The following is a 25,507-nucleotide window of genomic DNA, read 5'->3' on the forward strand; positions in this document are numbered from 1 at the left end:
TAGTTTTCTCCAAGGGGCGGGGCGAGCGGTGTCGAATGCGCGCGCGCGGTGGGGCAGGGGGCAGATGCCCGCGGTGCTGAGGGCGCGGAGTGGGGTCGTGTGGTACCGCCATGTTGTTTTCTCGCTGTCCGTCCTCCAGCCGAGGTAAGTCGGGGAACCGGCCGCATGGCTGCACGCACGGCGCGGTGGGGCTGGGTCTGGCGCGGAATTGGGAGCAAAGGTCGCCGCAGCGTGGCAGCCGGTGCCGTTCCCTTGTCTGGCTGGCGGGCCCTGAGGGCTTCTCGGTGCTGTCTGAGGGGACTTGTGTGGTAAGGAGCCGCGGTGCGGGTCTGGGCCGCGTAACCCTGGGTGCCCGCAGCCCTGCTGGCCTGTCAGAAGTGAAGCTAAGCGTCCTGTGAAGGCAGGCTGCGGGAACTCCTGCAGCCTGGAGAAGAGGAGGCTCTGGGGAGGCATCGCAGTGGGCGTGTAGTACCCGAAAGAAGCTTATGAGTAGAAGGGAAAACAATTTTGCTCACAGTGGAGCTGGATAGGCTTCGATGTCCTTGTATTGCTTCTTGTAGAACCGTTTGTGTTGGAACAAGCCCCTAAAAGTCACCTCGTCCAACTCCCCTGCAGCAAACAAGGGCACCTACAGCTAGATCAGGTTGCTCAGAGTCCCATCCAGCCTGACCTTAAATGTTTCCAGTGGTGGGGCACCCAACACCTCTCTGAGCAGCTGTCCCAGTGCCTTGCTGCTCTTGTTGTAAAAAACTTCTGACTTATATTCGATATAAACATTCACTTGGCTGCGGGGTGACCTCATTGCAGCCTATCAGTACCTGAAGGGAACCTACACCCAGGAGGGGAGTAAACTCTTCAAAAGGGCTGACAATAGCAGGACTAGGGGAAATGGATCCAAGTTGAAGGAGGGAAGATTTAGGTTGGATGTTAGGGGGAAGTTCTTTACAAGGAGAGTGGTTGGGCCCTGGAACGGGCTGCCCAGGGAGGTTGTGGATGCTCCGTCCTTGGACGTGTTCAAGGCCAGGTTGGATGGGGTCCTGGGCAACCTGATCTAAATGTGTATGTTTGTTGGCCCTGCCAGGCAGGGGGGTTGGAACTGCATGATCCTTGAGGTCCCTTCCAACCCAGGTGATTCTGTGATTCTGTGTGATTCTGTGATTCACTCTTATAGTTTGCGGCTCTTTTCCCTTGTCCTGTCAGGACAGACCTTGCTGAAGAACCTGTTCTCTTCCTTCTTATGGCCCAGCCCCCCATTAGATACTGAAAAGCCACTCAGGTCTCCCCAGGGCCTCCTCTTCACCAGCTCTCTCAGCCTGTCCTTGCAGGGGAGATGTTCTATCTTTGGGATCATTGCTGTGGCTTTGGATGAGCTCCAACAGGTCCTTATCTCTTCTCCATCAAGAACTCCATATGCAGTGCTCCAGGTGAGGTCTCACCAGTACAGAGTAGACAGGCTGGATCTTCTCCTTTGCCCTGCTGGCCACGCTTCTTTCAGTGCAGCCCAGAATACAGTTGGCTTTGTGTGCCATGAAGGCATGTTGCTGACTCAGGTCCAGGTTGCCCTCCACTAGTACTCCCAAGTCATTTTTGGCAGGGCTGTGCTCCATCCTTACGTTCCCCAACTTGCACTGATAGTGGAAGCTTGCTATGACCAGGTGTAAGACTTTGCACTTGGGCTTATTGAACCCACGGCAGGGGATTGGAACTTGATGATCCACAAGTTCCATTTCAACCTAGGCCATTCTGTGGTTCTTGATGTTTGCCTTGGCCCACTGCTCAAGCCTGTCTAGGTCTCTGAGTGGCATCCCATCCCTCAGATGTGTCAGCCACACCACACAGCTTCCAGTTGCAGGCAAAGGATGCTTGAGGGTTGTGAGAAGACAGGTTATAGCTCTTATGCTCTCTTGGCTATGTACAGAGTTCACATTAAAAATTCATCACAGCCAATGCTTATTACTTGGTGTGTCCTGACCCTTTCTGTGCAGTCTTTTGGAGGAGGGAGGGGGGAACTATCGTATTTGTTGTACTGCTTGTGCTGGGAAAAATGGAAAGCTTTCAAAAAGGACTGTTTTGGCAAACCTGTTTTCTGTTTTTGCAGCACGTCAGTGCTTTCGTGCTCTGAAGCTCATAAAGAGGGACTGCCTTCCCTCGCTGCATACAGCAGGATGGGCATCCACTGCTGCTGTGCCTCGCATAACCACGCATTATACCATCCATCCTCGGGACAAAGACAAACGATGGGAAGGTTGGTGGGGGCAAAATGCATTTTAAAAACTTCTGTTCTGATTGAGCTTTAATAGTGCTGAAATTTGTTGCTGTTTTTCTTTTCAACAGAAATTGTATTAAGTACAATATTTATATTGCAAATGAAATGTTATGCTCGCCATCTCATGAGTGTCTTTATTGCTCTGAAATGAAATTAGATTAAATCCAATCCTAGATATTTCAAGGAAATCTACAGTCAACTTTAGTGTTATACTAACACAGCAAGTTTTAGTTGTGTCATGTATGGATGTGTTGGACTTCTCCTCAGTTGTGTTTACTGTGAGAGTGTGAGAAAATAAGATGAATATTCATTCTGGGCATTCCAGTCTCTGCATTTATCAGTTTTAGTGGTTCCACTTCTGGAAAAGACTCTAACGGATTAGTGTAAAATAAAGGAATTTGTTCTAACTGAGGCTCTTTTTTTAGTTCTTTCTCCCTTCCCTAGAATTTCAGCAGGTGTCTCTGATGCAGCTAGCCAATTGGGCTCCTAATTAACTTTAATGTTAACTTCCTGATATTTATGGTGCATAGAGATTGTTTTTCATGGCTTGTTTTGTGTTACACTGAAAGGCTAATGTCCTTGTGCACTGTTCCAAGTACTGAAGGGATTCTGTTAAATGTTAGCTGCCTTTTACAACAGGTAATACTTCTCTGATACCAAATAGCCAGTATCACTAAGCAAGGTTTAGCAGAAAGAGGCTGGGAGAAATTAGGGATTGGATTATCTAATTATCATCCTTTTCTTTTTTCTCCTATTGAAGGGGTAAACATGGAAAGATTTGCGGAGGAAGCTGATGTTGTCATTGTTGGAGGAGGCCCTGCAGGTCTTTCTGCTGCTATTCGTCTCAAACAGTTAGCTGCTGAGCAGGGCAAAGAAATACGTGTCTGCCTGGTGGAAAAGGCATCTCAGATTGGTGCACATACCCTGTCTGGTGCTTGCCTTGAGCCACGATCCTTAGAAGAACTCTTTCCAGACTGGAAGGAGCGGGGGGTACGTATGAACATACAGACACGTTACTGGTGTGTAATAAATTCATCCATTTGACTCAATCTTGTGTTGTGTAGTACTGTATAAAATATGTTGATCTTGCAGGGTGCAGGCAGTAATTGTTTTTTTGCTTTGCTGTGTTGGATTTTTTTGTTGTTCTGGATTGGCTGTGAAAACAACTTGCTGTTTTCTCTTCTCTCTTTTATGTAGGCTCCACTTCATACTCCTGTAACTGAAGACAAGTTTGGAATTTTAACAAAGAAATCTAGAATTCCAGTACCAATTCTGCCAGGTAAGGTGTGGGGAGGAGCTCTTTGTACTGTCTTTTCAGTTTCCTTTTCAGGCTTTTTGTGCCTCAAACAATTTTGATTCAATGTAGTGTTGTGAGTGTATGGAGAATCACTTGCAATGTTTGGGTCTGTGAGATGATGTCTGTAATAACACAGCAGTATTATTTTGAAAATAGTAGCTGTAGAAAAAGATACAACATCTGCTGTATATAGCTGGTGTTTGTTTGCTTAGTGTTCTGTTTCAGGTGTGTTTGTATGCTTATTTGTTTCTTGCCCAGGACTTCCAATGGTTAATCATGGGAATTACATAGTACGTCTGGGACACTTTGTGAGATGGCTGGGTGAACAAGCAGAAGCTCTGGGTGTGGAGCTGTATCCAGGCTATGCAGCTGCTGAGGTAATAATGACATCAGTATGCATAGGAGAAGCATTTTGGAACCCCCCCTGCTGCACCCCATATTATTGGTACATTCACAGCATTTGTACAGCCACAGCATTCAGTGACTGAACTCCCTGGCCCAGATTCACCAAAGCAGATCAGCAAGTACATTAATAATTACTCTGTCTACCAAGTTGTACCATTAGACAGCAGAAAGGCGTGGTGTTTAGAAGTTGTGTGTTAGGTCTTGTGAATGATGATCATCTAAATGGGTGTTTGTTTGTTTGTTAATATTTCCAAAGGTTCTTTTTCATGAAGATGGGAGTGTGAAAGGAATAGCAACTAATGACGTAGGCATTCAAAAGGATGGAGCACCTAAAGTAAGTAGCTATGTTTTCCTTAACTGGAGATCTAATTCTTGTAATTGTGATATATCTGCTTCCAATGCTGTCGGTGATCTCACTGCAGCCCAAGAAGAATAACAAAATTCAGTGCCTGTTTTTCCTTTCTATGTGAAATTGATTAATTACACAGGAAAGTTTTGGTCTCAGAACATTGTAAGTTCCTTCTGAGATAAGCAGAAAAAGCCTTTGAAAAAAGGAGGTTTGGCTGTGGATGACTTGAAGGAAAGTCTGAAAGGATGCTTTGACCTATGAGAGATCAGGAAACAAGGGAAAGAATTCCAGGAACGCCTAGAAGAAAGGTGCAAAGGTGGAACAGAAGCTGTTGTCCAGCTGGTGGCTATCAGTGCATAAGAGTGTATTTCTTGCTGATTTATCTTCTTCCATGCAACTGCTGCCACATTTGTTGACAGTCTGTCTGCCTTGCTGGGGCAAGGTACGTTCTCAGTCTTTGTACCTTTGGATGCAGCAGCTGTCCAACCAGCACAAAACATGACCCTCTGTCCTCAGTTTCAGACTTCAGGTGATTTTTAGAGGAATCCATAACCTGTGGTAAGCATGTTTCCTCCTCATGCAGTACATAGGGAGAGTTCAGCACCTCGGAATAGCTCAAGTTTTGCACAGTTGAGGCTACAGAAATTCTGGGTGCAAGTTGGTTTTTTTTTTTTTTGGTTTTGTTTTACTTAGTCTTTCTTAGATGAAGTTTCTTACTAGTTTACATAATGTTTCCAAGAAGTATTTACTTTTATGTAAAAATCTGAGCTATTTTTCTCATTTAAGGCAGGGATTGAGAAGAAAATACTTGTCTTTGTTTTAAGAGGCAAAAAAGCAATGGGGGAGGAAGCGGTGGTGGGGAAAAGTGATAAATTTCTCAGTATAAAGTTGTCTGTCTTCCACAGTGGATACACACACATGCACTTTCCAGGTATACATTTCATCCAGTAGGAGGTGCAAGTAATATGTCACAGTAATAAAAGATAGTTTTGGTTTAATTCAGAAGGAATTTATTTTTTTTTTTTTAAGGAATCCTGAAGATCTAAATTTTATTTATTGCCACTCGTTCTTGTAGAAAATATCTATGAAAATAATATTGTCAAGTTCATTAATTTGTACATAATTAAGGTGCAGCTACAATAAACTGAGCATTCGAGTGCTTTAGCTGTCAGCTCATAGTACTTCCTGGGCATTAAGATTCAGGTAAATAGATTTTGCATAATCTTCAAAGCAAAATTACCTTCAGTGTTTTTATACAGAGCCTAATCAAATACTGTGGTTAACAAATACAGTCTCACCTTGTAGTCAGCCCCAATCAAACAAAACACAGTGAAGGTAAGAATGCATGATTAGTATTTAGGTAATACATATTTAGAATCTAGTATCCTTGAAGTGCAGGATTAATCTACTAGCCTATTCTAGTCTAATGCTGAAAGTGAAGTTAGAGGTGAAGTTTCTTTGCTCTGTTGGGATTCCTCTGCACGGTGTGAGCAAACTGATCTGATACGAGAAGCCCTTCCAGTGCAGAGTGGGGATTCAGTGCAGTGCTGTTCTACTGGAATCGCCTTGCAAGGTGTGCTGGAACTGTATCATAGATGGCTGTAAAATACAACTGGACAAGAGCCGTAGCTTGCAGTGGTTTGTAGACTCTGGTCAGGACCACAGAGTACTGTAAAATCCCCTTATTGCTCTCCATTTTCTTCCTGGGAGATTGTGACACAGTTGTAACTGCTCACGAGATGCTCTATTTTTGCAGGCTACTTTTGAACGAGGCTTGGAACTCCATGCTAAGGTCACTGTCTTTGCTGAAGGCTGTCATGGGCATCTAGCCAAACAACTGTACACAAAATACAACCTAAGGGAGAAATGCCAACCCCAGACCTATGGCATTGGGTTGAAAGAGGTATGATCTGCATTATTTTAATGATAAAAGAGAATAATGTCAAGATACAATGTAGCTTGCATTCAAACTACTTTGAATAAGTCATTGCAATGATTTGAATAACAGTTTCAGATGTCAGAAGCTTGGCAGTTTTGAAGCTAGTGGCATTCTATCTGAATGTCTTAACTGAATGTTTGTTTCAGCTGCTGTTTCTCTTTTTATCCAGAGTTATCTGTAAAACCGTTTTCACTTCTTTAAAATCCTTCTCATTTGTGAAATCTGCTTTCAGTGCTTCTAGTGAATAAGAGGGGATTTCTTGCTGCCTAATCTTAGGATATTTTAGTACCTGAGGATGGGAAGAATGGTTGTCTGATTTTCTTGTGTATCCATTAGAGAGGAACGTGCTGTTGCAGATGAGTTGTGCTCTCTGGATGAGCTTCGCAACTTACTTTCTGCCCCCAGCCCCTGCCAATTCTTTCACTGGGCTTGTAAAATCAAGAGAGGGATTGGGTTTAGTTTTTAAAATCTTTTATGTTCAGGAAATATTAGTCATGAAAAATACCTACAAGTGACATAGTCTTAATTAAAATTTCTCATACTGAAGTTGTACAGTTAAGACTGGTTTCAGCATAGCTGTCTGCTTAGGGAAATAGTCCAATAGGAGGTGGAGCTGTAAAGTGAAATAAAGTGATGCTGATCAGCCAATATCCATGCTATGCATGTCTGAGGGTTATTTTTACTTTGGACTAGCTCTGAGTCCTGCGATCTGGGTTACTCTTTTGTGACTGGAATGCTTTAGATGGGCTTCTGGGGCCAGTCTTGGAGTTGAGTTTCATCTGAAAGGAATTCAGTTCATGTGTCCTGTGCCTGCTCTTGAATGTGAACTAAAGCACAGTAAGAGGGAGCAACCAGGAGTCCAGCTTAAAATGTGCCCCTTAATCCAAACTGAAACATCCACGTGTACGTATCCTCTGTGCTTGAGGTGCTCTAATGGCACTGAACTGCTGGAAGGAGTAGTTCCATTCCCCTCTCATCATTAGATTACACTTGACACAGAACTTCATACTGAAGAGATGTTTTGTGAAGTAAGCAGAAAATTGACCTGTTAATGAAAACATGAAAATGCTTCTATGAGTATGCCATGGGTTAAATGAGTAGTGGAGATGTGCAGGAGAGGGGAGGGAGGACAATTAGCTGGGCAGCAACATTTGGGTCAATTCAGCCACGTGGTTAAGCCTGACTTTGAAAATCCTGTGAGGAATCGTAGTGAATTATATGAAAAAAACAATATTTTAGTAGAAAAAAAGCCTTTCATTAGAGGAGTCCAGTTGTGGTCGAATGAGAATTTTGGGTATAACACTGGAGTCTCAATCATATTTTCTAATGTGCAGTTTTTCAAGGAAGAGAAGTGCTGTCAAATTTGTAAATGGTAACCTAAAAAAATTCTCATACTTTGTTATCTGCCCTTCAGGTGAATGACTTCATAATTTCAGCAGTAAAATAACTTATCTTTTTTTTTTTCCCCTCAGCACTTAATTGTGTGTTTGCCTTTTATGCTATTGAAAGCCTATTGCTTTGCAGTCTAAAATAATTATTGGTGATCTTCATTTCAGTTATGGACTATTGATGAAAAGAAATGGAAACCAGGAAGAGTGGAGCATACTGTAGGCTGGCCTTTAGACAGACATACCTATGGAGGATCCTTTCTTTATCACTTAAATGAGGGTGAACCTTTAGTTGCCCTTGGATTTGTGGTATGTGAAGTTATATTTTCTCTCATATGTGGTGGTTGTTATATAAAAATGAAGACTGAACATTGTTTTAATGTGAAGATGAAAACACAAGAGCAGCATCAGACCAAATTCAGTACTTCCACTATTTTGAGTGCACTTAGTCCTGTGTAAGGCAAGATGAAATCACCACATTAATCTGTCTTTAGGTTGTGTCTTCTGTGAAGGATAAAATGAAGAACTTAAATGCTTTTTTTTTTTTTTTTTTTTTTTGTAGAAGTTACAAATTTTCCTAAAGCCATAAAAAGGTGATTAACCAAAACTGTGCTTGCAAAACCTTGTGAAATATTTGAAAGTGAAGAAATGTCAAAAGCAGGTCACTTCTTGCCTTTGGAGTTGATGTCTCTGTCAGTCTGAGCTGATTCTTGTACTAGTTATTATAGTGCACTTTGATGAAGCTCAGTGATGAAAGTGGATGCAAGCAGTCCTCTAAGAGCAGGGAACAGAGAGAAATCAGGTGCTGTTTGATGCTGACTCAGAAATTATTCCACTGGACAAAAGAGAAAATTCAACAACTTATATTTTTCTGTGAATAAGATGGGAAATGTAGGATGTACCTTTGAACAAGTTCTCAAATGAGTAAAATGCAGATTGTGGGCATTCAGCAAACGCATGTCTCTTCCTATTTTCTTCTTTCATCGTTCCTTCCCCAGTGTTCACCTAATGGGGAATAATTGACTGGGCTAAATGATGTGAACTGTTTTCAGTGTATGAGGGTGTGGAGATAACTATCTAGAAATAACTGTTTGCCCTAGACAAGCTGAAAGAAGGGGTAGTTTTTGAAACAAATTTGATACGAGTTTTCCTCCTCCTCTTACCCGTTAAACCATGCTTAATTTCACTGATTCATTTCAAAGGCAGGTGCAAGGTGGTTACAATGCAGTTAAGTACTTCAGGTTTTAGGTAGGTCACAGTCTTATGGCAGCGAGTTCTCAGACTTGCTTGGCACTGCCCTGTTTTTGGCAGTGCTTTAAGTACAAAGATCCTAAGGTTGGCTCAGTGTGACATAACAGAAGTAGTTGATTGCTAATACGCGGTTGTTTTCTGCTCCTAACTTGTTTTGAAATTTCATCATTCATTTTCATTAATGTTACGCTTCTTTTTAAGGTTGGCTTAGATTATCAAAATCCCTATTTGAATCCGTTTAGGGAGTTTCAGAGGTGGAAGCACCATCCTACTGTAGAACCTACTTTGGAGGGTGGAAAAAGGATTGCGTATGGTGCCAGAGCGCTGAATGAAGGTGGTCTCCAGGTAATTGTTTAATGAAGCTATTTACTTTCAGATCTTGATGGCCACCTTTGTAGCACTGCAGATTCAGATTTGTGCTGTGGGGAAATGACAGAAACGTGTTATCTGGCTGGAGGCAGCTGCTGTGATTTGCTAGACTTGGATTCTGTAATGCTAGCAGCCTTCTGACATGGTAGCTTCACTATCTACATTGTTAATGGGGTTTGTATTGCAAGCAAATGTGTTTAACAATGAAAAAGCTACAGATGATTCTTCATTTTGCTTGGAAACATGGGGAAAAGGAGGCAGCACTTATCTGTTCTGTTTTTCTGGGTGAGTGGAGGGTGGTGGGATTTTCATAATTGAGTGTTCTGTTGTGTGCTTGGCAATGGTAGCCAGGCTGTTTGCTACCTCCAGCCAATTCACGGGGCTGTTACCCTCTGTTCTCTGACAGCTTTGACTTTTCTTTTTAATTTGAATCCCTCCTTTAATATAAACGTGGTGTAAGGCAGCTTTTGCAATACAAGCAGAATTTCAGCAGCAAGGTAATTGTTGGTGTAATCTTTTGGAGCCTTGATGCAAGTGTCATTGCCTGGGACTGAGTCGTGTGGGTTCATGAAGTAACTCACTGCTCGTGCTTGTGATACCATGTTCAGTCAGTCTGCTCTGCAGTCTGAACTGGAAGTGTGTTGTCATGTTTTTTGCAAAGGGTTTATGATAACTGCAGTGTCTCAGCTTATCTCAGAATCAAGGCTACTCTTTCTGGTGTGCTCATTTCTCCATCACAGAGAGTCATTATTGAATTTCTGGCTTGGATGAAGTAGTATGGGAGCACTTGTGTGCTTACAGTGCTTCAAACACTGCTAAAAGAATGTGGTATTTTTATTGTCCCTTACAGCCATTGGTGAGCTGAGTTACAGGAGGTATGGCTTTTTTACTTCTCTACCTCCAAATCATTGGAATTCTTTTCTGGACTTAAACCAACACGTCCTTTACTTTGCACTACTCCTAATACAAAAACAAGTTTAACTCCACTTTCCATTTTGATGAGAGCATTGCATCAGATAGATCTCTAACATTTCTACTGATGTAAGGTTATTTCTTGGTCTGTTCTCTACAACCTTATCTCATGTTCTTTAGTCTTTAAAATTACCTGGTATTGAGAAGTAGAACCAAATTAACATCTGTGATTCAACAAATTGCCCAAGACACAGGGGAATGCCATGCGTAGTACAGCTTTTTAGTGACCAGTGTTTGGATATTCAAAAGTGGGTTGCCCTGGGTAAGTAGTGAGCAGATACTGACAAAACAAGCAGAAGAAAAGAAAGTTATTTCAGATTATCTTGAATTTCAAGGGATACTTTCTTTGTAGTTAGTACAAGAGGATAAATGTATATTAATGAAATACACGTGATGCTTGCAAGTCATCTTTTTGTCTTAGGTTTGAGTTAATTGTGCTCCTTGCTGAACAGGAGTAAGGAAATGACTTAGCACAAAAAACATAGATTTGTTGGCTGCTGAGCAACTTCTCTCAAATAACACACATTTTAGGAGAGAGGCACTATGCAGTTTAACAGAGAAGATTTGTGAAACAGAACAAAGATAGCAATGTGTAACATGCTGCCAGGTGAGACTGTGTGAAAAATGGAAGCACAAATGTAATTTAAAAAACAATTCACTTGAAGGTGGAATGTGATGTTTGTGGGTGACAGTAACCAGCCTTATCAGAAATAAAGCAACTAGAAGGAGGGTATGAGGAAAGAACAAGTGCTGTTATTTTGTACTTGGATCTACTATGGTGGCTGCATTCTTATTGGCTTACCATGCAAAAATTGAGCAGCTCCAGTGCATTTTTAAGTAGTACAGATCCAAGTGTAAAGGCCGGTCAAGTCTCATGCCAGTTTGTCAGGATGTTGTATTCACTTCAAAATCAAACAGAAAACATGCTTACTTTCTTTTTCCTCTCCAGTCAATACCCAAGCTCACCTTCCCAGGTGGATTGTTAATTGGTTGCAGTCCTGGACTCATGAATGTGCCTAAGATTAAAGGGACACATACTGCGATGAAAAGTGGCATGTTGGCTTCAGAAGCCATCTTTAGCCAATTAACCAATGAAAATCTCCAGTCAAAGACCATAGGTAAGATCACCGCTGTCACGTGGAATTACTTTGTGTTCAGTTGAACCACCAATAGCTTAGCTGTAACTTCATGTCTGAAGGAAATACGAGTAAATCCTGAAGTGGCTATATTTACTATTTGTGTGGTGAATTGATTTAAGAAATAAGCTTTTAATTATTAGTAAATATTGATCCTGCTGCTAGAGCTAAATAAGCCTCTAATGAACATCTGAAAAGTAACCTTATAATACTGCCTATACAAGAGAACAAGAATGGTCTTTCTTTTCCTACTAATGCTAGAATGTGCTTCTTTATTCAAAAAGTCTTACTGAAAGACTACAATCAGAAAGCAATAAAATTACATGGAGCTGATTAAATGTAAGCAAAAGAGGGTGCAATTTCTCAAGTTCACTACTTCATTAGTAGGATAGTTGTGTTTTTTTTTTTCCTTTTGTGGTAGGATGCTTCTATCTCTGCAGTAGTCTGTGTGAGATTGTGTGTTCTCTGTTATGTAAGTTAAACATGATCAAGTGATCATCTGATCCTGACCACACGTAGTGTTATACTTCAGCCTTGCTTGTTCCCTTACATCTGTTAACAAAGGCTGTACAGAAGGTAACCTCGTTAAGATTTCAGTTACTCTGGAAGTGGACACCATATCCATGTGCCACGTGATAATTATTTCAGAAATCCCTTTGTAGCAGTGGATCACTCTTAGTGAGCTCTTGTTCAGGTGTAACATGCAGCAAGAGATAGCAGAGAGGTATGCTGAACAAATAAATTAAACTCCTAGTTTAGCGCATAATAAAGTGCTTAGAACCCATCTGAGATAATAATCTCTCATACTGGGTTACTGTGGCTGCTACCAGTTCTGTCAGCTCAGGGTATTACTGCCCAGTTACTGCTTTGGGCGTAGATAAGGAGGCAGAAAATAGAGACTGAAGCATGTTTTCACATACAGACAAACCCTTAGAACTTAATTATTCAGAATGTTTAATCCTGTGCAGTAGGAACTGAATGGTGATGGGGAGGCTCTCAGGAAACTTTATTGATATGAAACCTGTTTTTTTCCTAATCACTTGGCTGTAAGTGTACTGTAGTAGATGTGGCATGTGCAATGTCTACAGTATTTTCACAAAAATCAGGAATTTGTAGTCAAACGAGCCTTGTTAACTTGCTGGCTCCTGAGGGAGAGAAATATCACTGTCTAGCAGTGGTGTCCTCCATTTAGGCCACAGCCAAAGCTACTGACAACAGCACGTTTGTGGTTGCTTAACTTGTAAAGAAAAATCTTGTAACTTGACAACTTAAAATGAAAAACCTGAGTCTTGAATTGCAAGTAAACAGTCCTGGTCAAATCTTAGAATCCAAGAGAGCAGTTGCTTTCCAATAGAGGTGCCAGTATAGCTGTCTGCTCCACAGTAGACACTTGCTTACAACTGCCAACAAAGCAGCTCTTTTCAGGAGGCTGAAATACACTGTTTAGGGCACTCCTACCTTAATAATTAGCAATTCTGGTTTTGCTCCTTCCTCATTAACCGCTGTCTCTATTCAACAATGGTTTTGTATTTTAAGGATAGCCTTTACTCCAGGTACCTAACAAGTAATGTCCTGCCGTAGGACTTGATGTGCAAGAATACGAGGAGAACCTGAAAAAGTCGTGGGTCTGGAAAGAGCTGTACTCAGTTAGAAACATCCGGCCGTCCTGCCATAGCGTGCTTGGTGTGTATGGAGGCATGATTTACACAGGCATATTCTATTGGCTTCTCAGAGGAAAGGAACCGTGGACATTAAAACATCCAGGTAATTTCATTATTTCCTGAAAGAAGATGCATGTGTTACTCCTGATCTTAGTTGAAGCTAGAGCGTTTGTGGGCAAGTGGCAAGGACTCTAGGAATCAGTGGCTAATCGGTGAAGCAGACATGTTACAGTACTTAGTGCATCACGTACACAAAGGCATTAAAGCAGTATTCCACATGGGCATAGATGAGTCTTTGGAAAAGGACTTCCTCTTCGGAAATAGTTTGTTCTGATAAGGAGGGAAGTCAAAAAAGCTTGATTAAATTGTTCAAGAGTGACTGCAAATTTTTATATTTCTACTCTAACTCTTATTTGTTAATAATGTTTTAGGATCAGATTTCGCCCAGCTCAAGCCAGCCAAAGACTGCACACCTATTGAATACCCCAAGCCTGATGGAAAAATCAGTTTTGATCTCCTGTCATCTGTGGCTTTAAGTGGTACAAATCACGAACATGACCAGCCTGCTCATTTGACTCTGAAAGATGACAGCATCCCTGTGAGCAAGAATCTGGCTGTATTTGATGGACCAGAACAAAGATTTTGCCCAGCAGGTAAGTAATAAAAACGAAGCATTTGACCATACGTGCAGGGAGAAACTGGTCAGTGAAGTGACAAACTCTTGTGTTTTCCCCAGGTGTTTATGAATACATCCCTCTGGAAACAGGAGAAGGATCAAGACTGCAGATAAATGCTCAGAACTGTGTCCACTGCAAAACATGTGATATCAAAGACCCAAGTCAGAACATTAACTGGGTAGTGCCCGAAGGTGGTGGAGGACCAGCTTATAATGGGATGTAAACAGGCAGAAGACTTCTGTGACTTCTGATCAACCAGCAGCTAGGTTGGAGTATTTTATGCTGAAGTGTGAAGTACAGCACTGATTTGAATGTTTCCGTTTGAGACTAACGTGCCATTCTCAATTTTAGGTATGACCATTGTATAAAACAGAAAGTCAGTGTGCTCTAGTTATTTAAACAGAACAACTTATTTAAATAGAACAACTTTTCAGGAGTCTTATGGCAGGCAGAAGAAAGTTATTCTCCAGACTAACATATGAATTTTGCATCTTGGATATGCTGCTGAAATTCGGTGTTGGTAGGAGCCATAGCCAAAATCATTGCTGTGGGCTGGTGGAAGAGTTTAGTGACTATATGTACAAAAAAAAAAAAGCCTTTCTCTGTCTACCTGAAGTGCTTTACTTGTAGTCCTACCTCACAGTAGGGAAAATGCATTAATCTAGAAAACTGTCACTGTTTGTGTTACACGTTTAACATAAAAGTCAGATTTGTTTCTGTTCTTCTTCCTGATGATGACAGGGAGCCCATCTGCACTACAATCTGTAAGGAGGTGTAACAAATGCTTCCTAGCTGCACCCCTGTGATATGTGTGCCAGCACTTGTTTCTTGCAAGGAATCAGGCCTGCACTAATAAATGAAGAAAAACAAAACAACAACAACAAAAAACCAGAATCTGCCCAAATTGCATCAGTGGTAAAGGAGACTTCTTAGGAAGCACCATTAAACCTTAGAAACACCACTGCTGCTTTTAGGCATTAACAATGTATCTGAATCACCAAACACAATTTATTTACAGCTTAAAAGAACAACACTTGACCTTTGACCAATGTCTTTATTATTCGACTTGTAAGTTGTAAACACAGAACTGCAGTACAGGGCAAACGAAAGAAGGAACACTTACTTACAGCTCTGTTTAGCCTTTTGCATGAGTTAGTGCATAGAATTCAACATTTAGGAACAAAAAAATCAAGCAAACATTTTAGCATAAGCTGCCTTCTCTTTCTCCTTTTGAGCTTTTATCTTCTGTTTGATTTTGAGTGTTTCTGTCTGGATAGCTGTTTGAAAAGAAAATCCATGGCACGGTTATAGCAATGTCTTTACGTTAGGTTTCTCAGTATGTCAAGACCAGATCTCAGTGCTGCAAATACTATTTTATACACTAGCACTGCATTTCATTTTCTATTAGGTCAGATACTAACAGCAAACACACTCTGTCCCATACTTTGTTTCACCTGCTAAGGTAACAGGTAGAGGTAAGAAGCACACTGTTGATATGCATACTGGATTTATGATGTAAAAATCTTTTCCTATTAGATGTTACTGCAACCTGGGGATTACTAAGACCACTTTGAGCTGTGCTGTTGACCTCTGTACCTACATAAGCAGGTTGTGCAGGGCGCCAGAAGCATCAGTGCTGTACAAGAGCATGTTTCCATGTCAGCACACTTGTGCTTAACACAGTGGCGTTTTAAGTTTCAGCAGCCTGTAGACACCTCCATTTCAGACATCACAGTGGTATGACTTTCTATGTAAGTACTACCCTTTGTTACATTCTTCAAATAAGGAATCTCTAAGAAACAGCTTTATTTTTACCTTTGTCCTCAGGGGCGATTTCGTGAGCCTTTTTAAGATCAGCCTTAATAGAAAGAGAAATGGTAATGAATGTTCTGTTTCAATGTTTATATTAAAATAATAATTATTATTAAATATTGTGATCATTACCAGTGCCTGATCGAGATCTTTTATTCCCTGCCATCCTTGAGCCCGTCTGTAGAGAGCTTTAGTATTCGCTGGATCTATTTGAAGAGCCTGTGGATTTAATAAAGTTGTCACGTTAACATGCAGCACTTCACAGCTCTCACCCCTACAAATGGCACCGTTCCCACCAGTAGACAATCTCCCTGTTTGATTTGAGGGTAAGCTTTCAGGGATTACCAGGAGAAAAAAAAAAAGCACTAGAATGTAACAGGCTCAGTAGCTATCTAATCAGTTCTACTGCTGCTGCACCACGAGCAGGCCTTTGTCAAGGACCAGCATACATTAAGATAAAATGGAACTGCATCTGTACAGCTGTCAAGGTGCTGCTGCAGTTCAAACTATCCTAAGCCTGAGGCTCGGTGTACAACTCTCTATATTACAGCTCCTTCCTCCACACACAAAAGCAAAACTGAAAAATGCTACCGTAAGTAAAACAGAATTTTGTTCCTATCCTTTGGTGAAAAAGCTTTTCACTAGATGACAAAAAGATGCATACAATCATACGATGCAGGAACCTTGTCTAGTCTCTGGACCTTTGCTGAGCTGGATGGTTTCATTGATAAGCACATTCCAGCTGACATACATGACAGCATCAAAACAGGAAATAAAATGATGAGGAGAAGACATTGTTCCACTTGTTTATCACTATTTGTTAAAGCGCTTCACTTAATTAGGCTGCTTCCATTCTTTAAGAGCTTTATTTTCTTGCCTGTGAAAATCAGTGCTGTTTTCTTACTACACAGGTAGTTCTGTTGTACCTTTTTGAAAATACAGCTTTTTCTGATTTAGAGGAAATCTTTGTGTAAATGTGGGGCTTTATTAGTCTTATTAACTCATTAGGAAATCTAGACAATAGGAGCAGTATCCAGATGTATTTCCAATCCCTTCAGCATCAGCTTTTCCTATAAGGTAAGTATTGTTCTGGAAGTCCATCGTGATCTGTCTGCTGCAAAGCCTAGAAGTCTTTGGAGTCCTGAGCTCAAAAAACGAGGTGCCTGCCCCACGTACACGGATGTAGCATTCCTTATTTGTAACTTACAGCTCATGTAAGGCAAGGTTTGTATGAACAGGTTTGGCTCTTTGTAATCTGTTATTTGGGCCAAACAGGTTGGTTATTCAAAAAGCTTTTGGCCGCAAGAAATCCTAACTAGAACTGCATAATTTCTCATTAACAATTTCTACTAGTTGTAGAAAACTGCTGTTCTGATTAAAATACTGATTTACATTTGTTATGACACCAAAACGGGCTACGTTACAGACAGCTACTCTGGTTATGGAGCTGCCTTCAGCAATTTTGCAATCGTAAGTACATATATATGTATTTTTCAGACTTGCAAGTATTGCAAGTATTGTTGTTAATAATTTGTATAACTACCACATGCTATTTGGATTTTTATCACTTTCTGGAGGACAGATGCCATGTTACACTTGATTTCTTCCATTTGTCCATCCTGATTAGCCAGTTGTGAAAATTCTGCAGGACTGCAGAAGGCCGTCAGCAGGCAGAAGAGAGCCAGCTATTAAAAACACTTCACATGCAGATGAGCTGAGACTCCTGCTTTCAGCAGGTAGCCCTACTGGATGCTCCTTATGATCCTCTACTAACAGATAAGTGTTCTAATACTCGTTTGTTTTTGGCTGTTTGTTTTCCAACATTTCAGAGTTAGATGAATTATTTCAAGTTTATTGATATGTACTCAGTTCTGTTTCCCTGTTTTTTTTTTTTTTTTCTTTCTTGCCTCTAATTCTATTTTTTCAATATTTCCATTCGTTTCCTTCCTTCTTTCTTCCCATTCAGCAATTTCATCACTAAATGCAGGGAAAGGGGTTTAGTTAGTTAGAAAGCTAACTTCAAGGAATAAAATACAAGCCTACTGAATCTTCAAACAACCATTTGCTCATAATCTTCTAAAAAACAGAATTTTTTTTCATCATGGACAATTAAACTCTTTATACTACAAACATTAGCTCTGTTCTTAGGGAACAAAACTGACAACCCCCATGTGTACGTTTTTTCCTCGCAGTAAGTAACAGCCTTCTTCTGTTTGTTGCTAGTAAGTCATTTACATTTCAAAATCTCTCTGAAAGGACCAATACTAGAGACTCAGTAGTAACTTCACCATCTGCCTTTTGCTTTGTTTTCAGAGCAGGGTGTTGTCCTGAGACTCTTTAAAAAAGCACTGCGGTTTCAGTCTCCACTCTCTCCATAGGCTAATCGTTAATCAAATTACTTAATGCTAATTTTACCTCTGAACAACTTTCAATGGCTCCCTGCCAATCGGACAGTTTCAGTTTACAAGCGCCGATGTTTAAGACGCAGCTTAACCCAATGGTCTTCAGCTTTGGCTTGTCTCCCTCCTCTGCCACCGCTTCAGAAGCTTCTACATACCTGGAGAAAAACAGGTTCACAAAGAACACGCGTTACTGTTGCGGCTTCAGTTTTGTTCTGCCCTTAGCTAACTTTCCAGCTGCCTTCTCTAAAGTGGCATTTTTAATACAGTTGCCACTCCATTATTACAAATATTTTTGCACCACAATATGTGAGACTTATCCTAACAAAAGGTGAAATTACAGCTGAGTGCAAGAAGACAGGAGGAACATGCTACTGTCCCCACTCTGTACTAACAGTATCTTTTTCTTTTCTTAGAAAAGACTGTTTAGATGGCACTAAACCACTAGAATTTATCTCTGTGACTGTTTATTCCCAACGACCATATTGCTTACCTGTGTCTATCACAGGTGAACTGGCAGGTAAGTTATATTTTCTTTTTCTCAATTTACTATGTGCTAATGTCAAAGGTCTGTTGTGGATATAAAAGTTCTGACTCTTTCAATGACCTACTGACAGAACTTCTTTCTGTTTCAAAATACACAAAGCTAGTTGACCAAAATCATGTTTGCAGACACTCATTTTAATTGTGCCATGTGTTCAATCTTTGCAGATTAGTGCCAATGCGATTTCAGTTTTGTATTCCTATCTTTTGAGTACTGGATGGTTTGTAGATCATTTTGGAGTATAGAAGTAAGCCATGTTTAAAATACAAATGAGACACATTGATTTGTCTGTTTGCTGTGCATCATGCAAGATATGAAGCCAGGAGAGAGAACAAAGGTGCAAAAGCAGTGGAAAACAATAAGTAAATTAGTATGTTCAAAGCAAATAGAGTACACCTATGGGATCTAGACATCACACTAAAGCATGAAAGACCACAGCCACTCCAGAAACAAAATTAGATCTCTCAAGTCAAATAAATCTTCAATATGAAGGGAAACGAGGGAATAATACATTTGCATAAAAACCTGTGAATTCTTACATTAAAAACAACTGGTTAAGCATCATTAAGATGGGAAAACAACTGGAGGTTAGAATGGAATCTAAGAAAGAACACACAACGCAAGGCTGCTTTTAAAGCATCGCTGCCAGATGCTGTTGTTGTTTGCTAGGTGAGTTGTAACTAAGACAAGGGAGCTGCCTCTGGTGAGAGCTGTGTCAGAACTATTCCATACTACCTCAAGTATGAGACTTTATGATAGAACTGTGGGGCATGCCCACTAAAGTATGAAAACAGGTTCCAGCTCTTCTTTATGGGCAGAACAGACACGTCTAGTTAGAGAAGCTGCTTTCTATTCACTAGGATAAATAATTAGTATCAAAAAGAGGTCTACACAGACTGAAAGAGCCTTTGTTAGATGTGTTCATGTTGGCATGACAACTAAATGTGAGCGATGGCATAATTACACCTGTTACTTTTCTTAGAATAGTTGGTTAAAACGCAAAGTTCCTTAAGGCTCATTCCAGCCTTTTTTCTTTATGATTTCTAGAAAGTTTCTGTGTCAATCAGTTATTTCACATTTGCTACTGAAGTGTGAAAAGATTCTTGACACCAGAAGTTGCATCTTGAGTTATTATCTATAATTAAAAGATGAATTTTTATGCTTCAGAAGGACATCACTTGTTTTAAATTACTGGATTTCATACACAGCATTAAGTATTCCTGAACACAATTTCTTTCATTGTTGTTACTGCTGATAAACCAATGGTTATTAAGCAAGTTGAAGGCCAGTATAAAGTTACTGGGAGAACCATTTAAATGAAACTAATATCATGATAAAGGAGCAGAATGGGAACAAAACCATGAAGGTTATGATTTTGAAGGCAAGTCTGATTTATACCTGGGGTCAGGATGACTGCATGGTGCCTCAAAATAAAAAACAGTAGCAAATAGAGCATGATGTTAGGGAGCATCCTGTCTTGAACGTGGCAATCTCCTAAACCTACTGATTATTAGAAATCTGAGAAGTATCTCCCTTTTTTTTATAGAATCATAGAATTGCTCAGGTTGGAAAAGACCTTAAAGATCATCAAATCCAACCAGAACCCAACCGTGCTACCCTAACTCTAACAGCCCTCTGCTAAATCATGTCCCTGAGCACCACATCCAAACAGTTCTTAAACACATCCAGGGATGGGGACTCAACCACCTCCCTGTGGAGCCCATTCCAGTGTTTAACAGCCCTTTCTGTAAAGGTTTTCCTGATATCCAACCTAAACTTACTCTGGCCATTTCCCTTTGTCCTGTCACCTGTGAGAAGAAACCAACCCTGCTCTCACTGGAGGCACCTTTCAGATATTGGAAGAGAGCAGTAAGGTCTCCCCTCAGCCTCCTCTTCCCCAGACTGAACAGCCCCAGTTCCTTCAGTCTCTCCTCACAGGCCGTATTCTCCAAGCCCTTCACCAGCCTTGCTGCCTTTCTTTGGACTTGCTGCAGCACCTCCATGTCCTTTCTGTACTCAGGTGCCCAAAACTGAACACAGCACTCGAGGTGAGGCCTCACCAGTGCTGAGTACAGGGCAGGATGACTTCCCTGGTCCTGCTCACCACTCCATTCCTGATACAAGCCGGGATGCCGTTGGCCTTCTTGGCCACCTGGGCACACTGCTGGCTCATATTCAGCCCACTGTCCATCAGTACAACAAGGTCCCTTTCCATCAGGCAGCTTTCCAGCTATTCTTCCCCAAGCCTGTAGGGTTGCCTGGGATTGTTGTGACCAAAATGCAAGACCAGTTGCATTGATCCAGTTTACCTTGGCCCATTGATCCAGTCTATCCAGGTCTCTGTGTAGATCCTTTCTCCACTCTGGCAGATCAACACTCCTTCCCTCCCTCCTTTCCGTTCTGAACACCCAGTATACTATTGTACTTTTCTTCCAGCACAGCAGGAGCATTAACAGAGGAACATTTAGCCAATTCTAAACAATGCTTATTGCCTATAGCTCTCACGTAGCAGTAAGCAGAAGATCTGCATGAGCAAGTAGCTAAAACTCCACCAAATGTCTTCCAAACTCTGAAAGTTACTGTTTAGAACAGGAAAAAACAAAAAGCAGAGCACCACGCATTTTTTAAATGCACGTATAATTGCTTGCTAGCAATACTGATTTGGATTACAGGAACTACCTCATTTAATGATGATAGCCTTACCGTAAACTTTTACTATACTTTTTAGCTGCCACTGCCCAATTCTGCGATTTGAAGAAAGTATTTCCTATATTCTTTATGTCTTCTGCTATGGCCACAATCTTGTCAACCTAATAGATGGAAAATATAACAGATAAATTTGTTGTGAAAATAGTCTTGGCTTACCTAATTTTTAACAGTAGGATTCCGTGTCCATTCTCTTTCACAGACTCCTATGAACTCTCAGAAGTATTTCAGTTTTAGATCAATCCTAGCTTCAAACTACTGCTGTAATATTCTCTACTTTATGGTATGCAGTAGGAAGATTAAACTCGTAATGGGTTTTCTACAGCGTAAAGGAGAAAACACCAGAGATAACACAGCAGTTCAACCTTCCCCTACATGCTCTATAGAGCAGTGTTGATCGTTATTCATAGAAAGAATTGTATCTCTAAAATCAAAGTACTAATCTAAGACAGCTTTATTTGCAAGGATATTTCACCTTCTGTCTCTGAAAATGGTACCTGAACTGTGCACATTCTAAACTAAAAGTTCTACCAACACACATTTCATTTCTTTTTCTCAAAACACTTCAAGCTTCTATGGAATGAGAAAAGTGCCTGTGTGCATCAAATCCATCCTTTCTATTTCCACTTTCTATTTCCAGTGTGGCACATATTTCAAGTGCATAGCAGCACCTAGCTACTATATACTAAAAATATTTTTAAGGGTTGGTCCTTTGGTATTTTTTGTAAGGCAACATTTTAAGGGTGGATATTTTAAAAGCTGCATAAAGTGCATAAGTATGATGTTAAGTTAGTTGTCTCTTGGCTGGAAATCTAGTAATTACAACTTGCTGCTACAGCACAAGCGAAAAATGAGTAAAAAGAGATGAACAGAAGAAGAAATAAGTGCAATATTGTGCTGTTAGTTACTGGGGAAAAAAAATCAATTGTAATTAGCACTGAATAAAGAGATAGCAGTTTCCTTCCCCAGCATTCACTGTCCTGAAAGTGGACATTACCAGACAGGATCCTGGTTATTAGAAATAAAGGCTGAGTGAACGCCATTGCAGACACCATGTAGCTCGGAGCACTTACAGGTCTTGAGCTCTGTAAGATAAGTAGCTTGAAAGAAAAATACTTACATCCTTTAAGTCTACATCCGAGTCTTCTGGAAAATCTGGATAAGCGTCTCCTGAACCATCCTGGGGAACAATTCCCCAGTCATCTCCCTCCTTTAGCTCTCCACATTCTGCAATGACACACAGCTGGGGAAGAAAAAAAGTGTCAATAACAGTTTTGCTTATTAAAACAGCTCCATCCCCTCCCACCCTCAAAAAAGCTCCATCTCATCCCTAGTTGCCTTAGATTTTGCTTACCTTAGCAGGATTTTCTCCATTGACTTCAACGTTTTCTAGTATCTTTACAACACCCATTCCTTTGATCACTTGGCCGAAGACCACGTGTTTACCATCCAGGTGTGAAGTAGGCACTGTTGTAATAAAGAACTGGGAGCCATTAGTACCAGGTCCTGCATTGGCCATGCTCAGCAGCCCTGGTTTATCGTGCTGCATTTGAAAGAACAAAACAAAAAAAAAACCAATATGTCACAACCAACATATACAAAATCACTGTAATATATGTCGCAAGGACAGACACAATGAGGTAAATCACAGTTACACTCAGTTGGCTGCTAATCTTACTTATCATGGCCAAAGGGAGCCAACACCCAGTCCTGCATCTCTATTTGCCACCCAGTGTTCTAGGAAGCAGAGCCACTTGCATGTAACTTGATGCTCTTAACATTTCTTGTCTGCTTCTTGTACAGTCAGTGCACCCCACTGAATTGGAACAGAGATGTGAACGTCTCACCTTGATTTTTTGTTGTTTTTTTTTTAAATTAGAACTAACACTGGGCACTGCTAAATGCCTAACATACAAAAAGCCAACAGTAAGCTCTGGCGATGCATTATGCATGCACATTTTGTCTGTAAAGACTCAGAGCAAGTCAGGAAGTTTCGGATGGACATGTGGTGGCTCTGACCTTCAGAACATTTCCACACAACTCCATTTTGTTTGGGGCCAAGTCTCAGCATCAGTCCCACGAAGAGCCCTGCTTATCAACAAAACTCTTAACAACTTCATCTTAAAATGCACGCATTTTCTTGTTTGGAAAAGCAATGCAGATAAAGTGGCTGTGCCATGATGGTTTCAGCTTTCATTTGGTATGCTTGCAAAGCAAATGAAAAGTCTGGAAAAATCAGACTGTGACAGATTCTCAGCTTGCAAACTCTGGCACAATAACACGACTGCAAAAGGGGAGACTTGCACAGTGACACAGCCATTAGCTGGAGACGTAACACAAAAAAAGCCTTCTGTGAGTAGTCAGGCTTGGTAAGCTTGCCACTGGCCAAGTCTTGCAAATGATTCCAGTTCACAGGTTAACTATATAAATACAACAAAATCAAACAGATAGCAGCTGGGTTGTCCAGCATGAACAAAAGCAGCCGACTGTTGGCCAGGCAGCGGTTTGAAGATGCTGTTCAGGATTGCTAGATACTAAGTGCACTGTCCAGTGAATTTCTGTAGAAGCAAGTTAACTCCAACTAAAATCCTAACAGACTTTGTCAAGCAACCCACGATGAGGAGAATGGGAAACAAATGCTGTACCAGAGTATGAATAAATGAGCTCTTCAGCTTATCACTGACACACTGATAACTTTGGCTACAGAAGCACAGAAGCAGGGCTTGTTTTCACTCCATTCAAAATCACCCCCAGATTACAAGAAAGCAATGATGCCGAAAGATGTCCTTCATCAGAGTGCTACGCAGTCCTCCCACAAGGCCCAACGTTTAAGCCAGATAACCTTAGTGCAGCAGTGCTGTGGGCACCAGCAGAGGAAACATCAGACTTAAGGGAACATCTCACGGCTGTAACTGATGGAACTGCACTCAGGGCTTGTTCCAACCACTGGATAGCGATGCCTGCCAACTGTTCAGTTGCTGCTGTGGTGGGGTCTCACATAGCAGGACAGCTAAACACCGCTGGAAATCCAAAAACTGAATGAAATTACACTTTCCCATAGAGTACCTTATAATGAAAGTTTTCATCTTCAAATTTTTCGCCATATATACTTTCTCCACCTGTGCCATTTTGATTTGAGAAATCTCCACCCTGGACCATGAACTGTTTAATTACTGCAAAAGAAAATGATTTTTATTGTTTATTATAGCAGCAAGTCAGGAAAGGCACAAAGATCGATGCTTATGGGAACTTCAGACGACTTACTTCTATGGAAAGGGCACCCTTTGTAATGGAGGGGTTTTCCGGTTGTCGGCCCCGTTCCTTTCTCTCCCGTACATAACGCACGGAAATTTTCGGCAGTTTTAGGTACGATGTCGGCAAACAACTCAAAGACGATTCGTCCGACTGGAAGGACGGAGAGAACACGATTAACGCGTCAGTCCCGCCTCGGGACGGTGCTGCACCGCGTACCGCAGGGCAAAGGGAATCAAGCGTTTCAGAAGGGCCTGCTTTCATTTTGACCGCCGTTACACGTCGGAAATGGCCGGCACAGGGGCTGCCGAGGCACGGCCGAGGTTCCCGCCGTCCCACGCCGATGGCGGCTGATGGCGGCCGCGCCGCACGTGGAGGCGCGCGGGGCCACGCACGCGGCACCGCCCCGCTCTCGCTCGGCTCCGGCGCGGCTGCCATGTTGCCTTTCTGCCCGTCCCCCCCCCGGCTTATCGATTCCGGCAAGGCACGAACGGCGAGGAGCCCACCACCCCGCCGTGCGATTCCCCCGCGCCGCTCCGATCCCCTCCTCGCTCCGAGACGAGCCCGCTCCCCGGCTCCGCAGCTCTCGCGCACGTCCCGAACGCTCCGCGCCCGCCGCGCCCACCTCGCTCTCCCCCGATGTCTACATCGAAGAAGGCGCGGGGGTTGCGAGGGTTGCCGGGCCGCTCCGCAGGGGACGGGTGCGACATTCTGCAGCCGCCCGCCGTTCGCTCTGGCTCCGCCCGCTGCCCCCCCTCGTTCCGGCCGCCGCGGGGCCGCGGCCCGCTCCGCCCACCGGCGACAGTGCGACGAGTGGCGGCCGCGGGGGCTGGGGAGCGCTGTGGTGCTGTGTGGGTGCGCGGAGAGAGGGGGAGGGAGGTTCCCTAATTTAGCGTGGGTTTACGGTCAAAAATGGTTGGAAACGCTGACTGAAAGGTCTGAAAGCAAAATCCTTCTCAAATCGTGACTATCGCAATAGGCGCTCTGTAGCAGACCTTCTCTCTCAGCCACTCGTGTTCGAGGCAAACCATCGCTCCCAGCCGCCAGTGTTGGACGGGGGCTGCGGATTCCACCAGGAAAGGCA

The 25,507-nt window shown here is 42.0% G+C and overlaps 2 protein-coding genes across 3 annotated transcripts; one reads left to right on the forward strand and one right to left on the reverse strand.

Annotated features, from left to right (window-relative positions):
- The first annotated feature begins 13 nt into the window (after positions 1–13).
- ETFDH (electron transfer flavoprotein dehydrogenase) lies at positions 14–14,325 on the forward strand. 2 transcript variants are annotated; one of them, XM_048941381.1, is made up of 13 exons: positions 14–144; positions 2,099–2,245; positions 3,027–3,256; positions 3,464–3,545; positions 3,822–3,940; positions 4,225–4,302; positions 6,074–6,220; positions 7,813–7,953; positions 9,097–9,240; positions 11,186–11,354; positions 12,954–13,136; positions 13,465–13,686; positions 13,770–14,325. In XM_048941381.1, exons 1-13 carry the CDS (start codon positions 111–113, stop codon positions 13,931–13,933), a joined length of 1,860 nt encoding a protein of 619 aa, XP_048797338.1. In that variant the 5' UTR covers positions 14–110; the 3' UTR covers positions 13,934–14,325. The 2 variants fall into 2 exon arrangements, with proteins under 2 accessions (XP_048797338.1, XP_048797339.1); XM_048941382.1 differs by lacking the exon at positions 6,074–6,220.
- A 419-nt stretch (positions 14,326–14,744) lies between these two features.
- On the reverse strand, positions 14,745–25,194 carry PPID (peptidylprolyl isomerase D). The gene is made up of 10 exons (XM_048941384.1): positions 25,049–25,194; positions 24,436–24,576; positions 24,238–24,344; positions 22,526–22,714; positions 22,292–22,414; positions 21,169–21,275; positions 17,938–18,079; positions 15,655–15,741; positions 15,526–15,568; positions 14,745–14,987 (listed from the first exon to the last, which is right to left on the reverse strand). Exons 1-10 carry the CDS (start codon positions 25,131–25,133, stop codon positions 14,899–14,901), a joined length of 1,113 nt encoding a protein of 370 aa, XP_048797341.1. The 5' UTR covers positions 25,134–25,194; the 3' UTR covers positions 14,745–14,898.
- Positions 25,195–25,507: the final 313 nt, after the last annotated feature.

This window comes from Lagopus muta, chromosome 4 (genome assembly GCF_023343835.1).
Source record: "Lagopus muta isolate bLagMut1 chromosome 4, bLagMut1 primary, whole genome shotgun sequence".
Classification (NCBI taxonomy): domain Eukaryota; kingdom Metazoa; phylum Chordata; class Aves; order Galliformes; family Phasianidae; genus Lagopus; species Lagopus muta.